The sequence below is a fragment of the Corapipo altera genome, unplaced genomic scaffold, assembly GCF_003945725.1.
Source record: "Corapipo altera isolate COAL_440 unplaced genomic scaffold, ASM394572v1 54, whole genome shotgun sequence".
NCBI lineage: Eukaryota > Metazoa > Chordata > Aves > Passeriformes > Pipridae > Corapipo > Corapipo altera.
This window is the reverse complement of record NW_020884902.1, coordinates 10,327,147-10,333,348: the sequence shown is the minus strand read 5'-3', so window position 1 is coordinate 10,333,348 and position 6,202 is coordinate 10,327,147. Positions and strand designations below refer to the sequence as shown.

Sequence of the window (6,202 nt, the reverse complement as noted above, 5' to 3'; positions counted from 1 at the left end):
CCCAGGCGCGGGTTGGGGTCAGGCTGCTCCCGGCGCTGGGCACACACAGCCGGCGTGAGGGCGGCTCAGCTTTGCCCCGCAAGGACCACCCCGGGGGGGCCGCGGAGAGGGGGTCCCGCCTCTCTCGTCCCTGTGGTCAGCCAGGCGTCTCCCAAAATTTCTGGACTTTCCACAGCACCTGCTTCTCTCATCCAGAAACTGCAGGAGCATGTGGGAAGTAACGGCCCAACAGAAGGGATGTGATACAACAAAAGATAGTCAGGTCTTTGAGCTTGTCCTCCCCCCACACCCTCCCTTCCCTTCCCACCGTCTCTGAAGGGCAATGTGGTTTGTCCCAAGATAGGAACACCCTGAGGGTACTGCAGGAGGAACCGTCAGCTGTGCTTTCATAATTAATGTGTTCCAGAGAGGGGGGAGCCGAGATGGGAGTGATTTTGGTGCACATCGGCTGCAAAAGGGTGTAAAATGCTGCTGGAGGCTGGGCCAACTGGTCTCCTGAGGTTGTAGGCAGCTTCTGCGGGGCAGCAGGAAGCACTGACTCACAAAGAAACTCCACAAAAGGTTGTTGAGGAACCGTTCAAGCAAACAGGCTGGCAGAGCCATGGCAGTGCCATGAGCGAGCCCAGGGAATACCTGGGCAGGTGCTGCCTGCAGTTCTGTCCTCACCCCCTTCCCAAAACTGGGCAATAAAGTGATTTTGCTGTACCTATGCAGCTGTAAAAAACTTGGAGCCAGGGGGAAACTGGGACCTTGAAAGCATCTGGCATAGGGAAGTCTGAGGGCCTGGCTGCTCTGTACCAGGTGGCCAGCAAAGAGAAAGCTCCTACCCCAATTCCCAAACGTTTGGATTTCCCCAGGATCAATTTCCAGCCTCCCTCCCTCTGGAGATGTGTCCCTGCTGCCCAGCGGGCTCTGCCAGGGCTGCTGTGGCTGCGCAGAGCTGTCCCCACCCCAGCTGGCTCCCGCTGTACAGCACAGCCCAACCTCAGCGGGACCAGAGAATGTGTGAGAGGGGACTCTGTGGGGCAGGGCCAGGCAATATGGGGAGGAACTTGGATTAGTAGTCTTAAGAGATGGGAGCAGTATGTGTTGGCTCCGAAGCCGTGCCAGGAGGAAGCATCTGCTGTCCAGAAACTCGGGAAGAATAACAAGACAACACCCTCCGCGAGAGCAGGAAATACCCTCAAGCGTGTCTGGTTAATGAATTAACATGTTTGCCCTGGAAATGCTCGCTGCAGCTCCTTCCAGCATTCAGGGGGACTCTTCATGGAGGCAGTGGGAGCAGTGGGATGAGAGTCAGGCAGGTGTCGTGCTGGGTTCCTGTGCCCCACATTGGGATTTTGGTGCCCAGCTCTGCTGTGGTGGGGGCAGCTTCACCACTGCCTGTGCCTTGTGTCTCTCCTCCAGGGGACAAAGTGTGGGTGTCAGGTGAAGCAGGAGGTTCATCTCCCCTCCTGGAGCTCCCCTGGAGCCCAGCCACCGGTGCTGAGCTCAAGCACAGTCATGACACAGCTTCACATGTCTGCTCCACCCTTTCTGGGAAAACTTTTTTCCCTGGAGTGCCACAATTTGTCCCTGTCACCCTGTGTTAAGCTGTCTGGCAGCTCTAGGACAGGGCCCTGGCGCTTCCCCCTCCCTGTACCCATCCACCTCCTTCGTGAGCAGGCACAGCCCAACACACTGAGCCGTGTGCCCACAGTGCTGGGCCTGGACTTGTTTAAATTCCAGCTTTGTGACTCTTTCTGTGCTGAGTCACAGGCATTGTTTTCCACATCCAGCCTGCTCAGTAGTGCCGTGATTTGCATTTTGGGTTGTTTTTTTTCGGTTCCTTCCCCTTTCTGAGCCGGGCAGGAGGCAGAGCAGTGGCTGCTGCGTGCCACATGAAGTGGCACATCCGTGCTGGGAGATCGGCCGGGGATTTCTGTGCGACCTCGCTTAGGCCTGGCCTGGGCAGCTCTAAGGAACTTGCAAGGGCTGTGAAAAGGCAGCTTTTGCTTGCAGAGGGCTGTAAAATCTCCCTGGGGCTGGCACGTGCCCAGCATGGCTGCCAGGGCCCCAGGCTGGGGCGCAGGGGTTTCAGGGTGTCCTCTCCTTTCTACTGCTCCCCTTGCAGAAAGGTTCAGGGTGCGAAGGCTGAAGATATTTCTCCTCAAATGCCCGGTTAAATCAGTGACTCAGTGTCCAGCAAAAGTGTCCATACCCCTGGGATAAACTTGGTTCCCTCCTGCAAAAGCTGTTGAAGCAAACATGCCCTTTCCAGCATTTCCTCTTTTACCACTTCCCTTCCTCGCTGAGGGTCTGTGGCACAAACTATGGCCCTGTGTGTCTCTTGGACACCCCTGCCCTTCACTCATCTCCCACACCAAATCCCTGAGCCACAACAGAACAGGCAGCAGTGGGACACCCATGTGTGGGATCAGGCCTTTGTGTCCAATGCCGATCCCACACCTGAGGCACCAAGAGCCCACACGAGATGCTGCCAACACATGCAGAGCTTTCATCCCTCCCCCCCTTAACCTTGGGCTGCTCCAAGCTAGATTCCCATTTCCAGCAGCTTCCCTACTGCTGCCCCACACAGTCCCCCTGCACACACCACAGCTGCTCCTGCAGGGCCCATGAGGGAGAGCTGAAGCAGAGAAGATTTATTTTAGCTTCAGTTTCCTCTTTCCTCCCCCTTTAGAAAGAAGAAACAAAAGCCCAGAGGTATGTTATATTAATTTATTTGGGACACACCAAAAAGGAAAGTCAACAACTGTTAACGTACAAAAGTACAGAATCCTGGGACAAGATTTGCTGTCCTGATTAAAAAGGCACCATGGTCCCAAAGAAGAGTAATCAGAATACATGATTTAGAAATTTCCCCCCTGTTGCAGCAGAAACAGAGCCAGGCTTTGGCTCTATCCACAGTCAAACTCAGTTAAAAAAGCCCCAAATATGATTTCAATGCAATATACACTGCTCAGCCTGTGCAGGATGGCGTGAAGAGAATCCCAGCCTAGAAGATGGTCAGACTTGTTTTTGCTTCTTTTTATTTTTTGAAACAGTGAAGGTGGCAAATCACTAAGTAGGCAATGAGGAAGGCAGCAGATTGCTGACACCTTCGCCTCGACTTTCTGTCAGACACGTCAGTTCAACTGAGACCAGCAGGCTGAGTGTGGGGCTTCTGAATGAAATGTAATTCCCTGTGGTAAACAGGAAGTCAGATTTGACAACCTTAAATTCCCTGAATCCCTGAAAATCATAAAGCACTATACAGCTGTGTTCCGTATCCGAGCCAACCCCGGTGGATTTGCTTTACACACAAGCATTTATACTGTCAGCTATATCTGTAATACGAGGGGGGTTACAGCAGTTATTAAAACACTTCTACTTCGGCGAGGTCCGAGCTTGGCTATATTCCCTGCTGAAACAGAGCTGCTGGTGTAGAGGCCCAGTGAGAGGCTCAAGTCCAGCACTTCAGGGCTGGAAGGCAAATAGTTTAAACGTGACATAATTTGCACGGGGAAGTCAGTGAAGCACATCAGAGGAGAGAGGGAGGCTGCAAGTGTCAGGCAGCGGAGGCTGGGGGTGCTGCAATCAAACCTGTAACTCTAGAGTGATGTGAATACACGGCACTACACGTCCTGGAGCATCTTCCCACGGAGAGCTGCTCAGACACAGAGCGAGGCCCTGGCCCTGCCTGAGGAGCCAGGGCCCCGGGAAGGAACCGCAGCGCTCGGGACACGGGGCCAGCTGGGGCAGCACAGCCAGGGCTGCCAGCCCAGCCCTGCCCACGGCACCAGAGCTGCTCTGTGTTCCCTTCCTCCTCTGGCACGGGACTTTAAAGCAGTCTGAGCACTTGATTCATCAAAAGGAAAGGAACTGTCAAAATTATTTGTACATGCATTTATTGTTAAAGGGAGCAAAAGCCAAAGAATGAAAGAGCACGAGTTAATGTCAGTAAATGATGTGCAGGACGGAGAGGAAAGAAATGGGGAAAAGCTGAGATACTGGAGTGGGGAAACCAACATTCACACTGGAAGGTAAATTTTAAAACCAGGCAAGTTTGCTCTTTTTCTACCAGAGATCTTTTGTGGACAAATAGAGACTTGGGGGGGGGTGTTTCCATTTTCAGTGTGGTCTGGCAAGGTTTGGGAACCTCACCAGAGAGATCTCCAGCACTGGGTTTCACTGGAAGTTCAAGTCTCTCCTCTTTAAAAACCAGTAAAGCAACTCTAACTAAAAAAGTCACAGACACGTCACTGCTCAGGATGTACGTGGGCAAGAGGGTCACGCTTTGTTCAAACAGTCTCTGGGTGGAAAACTACTATCTCCCCACTGCTGGTCTGCATGACCTTGAGGGTGGAAAAGCAAGCCCAGATCCGGGTGCCTGCTGCTGAGAACACCACAGCTACCCACACCTGGGAAGGCTTTTTCTTCCCTATATCCTAAAAAGGTAGGATAATAGTTTATAAAATTACTCTCATCTTAAAACTAAATAATGCAATTTGTATTTCCCCCTATGTTACCCCCCTCCCCCCGAAGGTAAAACATTACCACTTCATTTAGGATTCACACCCCAGATGCTATATTAGGGACTTCATGATAAAACTCATCCAGTTACAGGAAGGTTTATCCTGATCAAGGAAACGTCATTAAAATAGAATCTAGAATAAAACATTCAGAATCACCAATGCTTTTACAGCCAAAGCACTCCACTGTCTCCTGATCTCTCCCCCCACCTTGAGCAGGAGAGCAATCCCCTCCCAAAAGCGCAGTGTGCCTCTCTAGGGCTGGGTGACACATGCTCCAAACCCACTTCCTTCCTTGCAGGAACACCGCCTCCTGTGGGAAGGGCCGAGTCCCTTTGGCCCTGCTGCAGCCAACGGGGGCCAGGGCTCCTCAGCGCATGGATTCTCTGGGAGCAGCAAGTCCAAGCTATTACCCTGCAGCAAATCCCAGTCCTGGTTTGTACTGTTAGGCCACCACTGGCTCAGAAATGCTGAGAGACTTCCAAACTCCACGGGTGCAGACAGGACCTTGGAATAAGAGGCTTATACGCTACGTAACCTTGGATCATCGGCCACATTTGAGCCTTGGCATCGCTGGCCGCTAACAGCTCATCCTTCCAAATCCACATGGTTTAGTCCTTGCTGCAGTTGTCATCATCCCAGCCCTCTTCCCTGGAGGCAGGATGTTCCTGAGCTCTGGCTTGGGGATCCACAACAATCACTTCCAGTGGGTGGTGGGGTTTCAAACTTGCCTCCGGTGTGCATTGCCCCTGGCACTCCAGCAGCCGTGCCCACCCCGCGGCGGGCGCTAGCAGTTCTTCACCTTCTCCACAGTCTCGTAGAAGCCAGGCCTGACCCTGCGGATGCTCATCCGTATGTGCTCGCCCTCCAGGGGCGCGGTGGTGCTGGCGGTGCAGCGGCGCTTGCGCCGGCCCCGCAGCGAGAAGGCCGGGGCGCCGCCGTTCTCCTCCTCCGCCGGGTACGACTCGTCCACGCTCGTGCCCTCGTCCGACTGCTCCTCGCCCCGGTCCCTCGCCTTCGCCTTCCTCCCCTCCTTCTCCTCCCTGGCGAGCTTCCTGAAGTGCTCCAGACACTGGATCTTCTGCCTCCTCTCCATCATCTTCAGCTCCTGCTTCTCTGTGAAATCTTCGTAGTACATTTTTCTCTCGCTCCTCTGGTCTTCCAGAAACTTCCACTCGATGCTGGTCATTTTTATCCCACTGTACTCCTCCAGTTTATCCCTCATTTGTGTGTCTGTGCAGAACACATCAAAGAGCTTCTCCGAGCTCTCGTTGAATTTGTCGGCCCGATCGGAGAACTTCTGGTTCTGTCTTTGCTTCCTGGTCTGGTACAACCTGGTGAACTCCTCGTACATTTTGAGGATGAGTTTCTTTATGTTCTGCGTGGCGATGGTGTGCAGGTTGCAGACCAGCCAGTGCTCCTGCAGGTGCTCTGCCAGCAGCTGTGCCGCGTCCTCCTTGGAGCGCTGGGCCTGGCCGGCCCTCTTGGGCTGCAGCAGGTACAGCATGTTCTGCACCACATCCTTCCTGGTGGGCAGCACCCCCTGCGCGAAGCCCGACGACTCCACGTACTCCACAGTGCCCAGAGTCTTGCGTGCCCGCACCTCGGTGTCCAGTGATTCCATCCCTGCTCAGGTGCGGGGGCTACCACAGGACCTGGGGGATGAGCGAGAGGAGAAGGGTGTCAGGGGA

At 54.0% G+C, this 6,202-nt stretch overlaps 1 protein-coding gene across 1 annotated transcript; it reads right to left on the bottom strand.

Moving 5' to 3' along the window:
* Positions 1–2,704: 2,704 nt before the first annotated feature.
* LOC113950647 lies at positions 2,705–6,202 on the bottom strand. Its single transcript, XM_027650652.1, has one exon. The coding sequence runs from the start codon at positions 6,133–6,135 to the stop codon at positions 5,299–5,301; it is 837 nt and encodes a 278-aa protein (XP_027506453.1). The 5' UTR covers positions 6,136–6,202; the 3' UTR covers positions 2,705–5,298.

What these genes read in the sequence shown, in the direction of transcription:
- LOC113950647 (XM_027650652.1), bottom strand. Translation starts at nt 6,135, where the DNA reads ATGGAATCACTGGACACCGAGGTGCGGGCACGCAAGACTCTGGGCACT.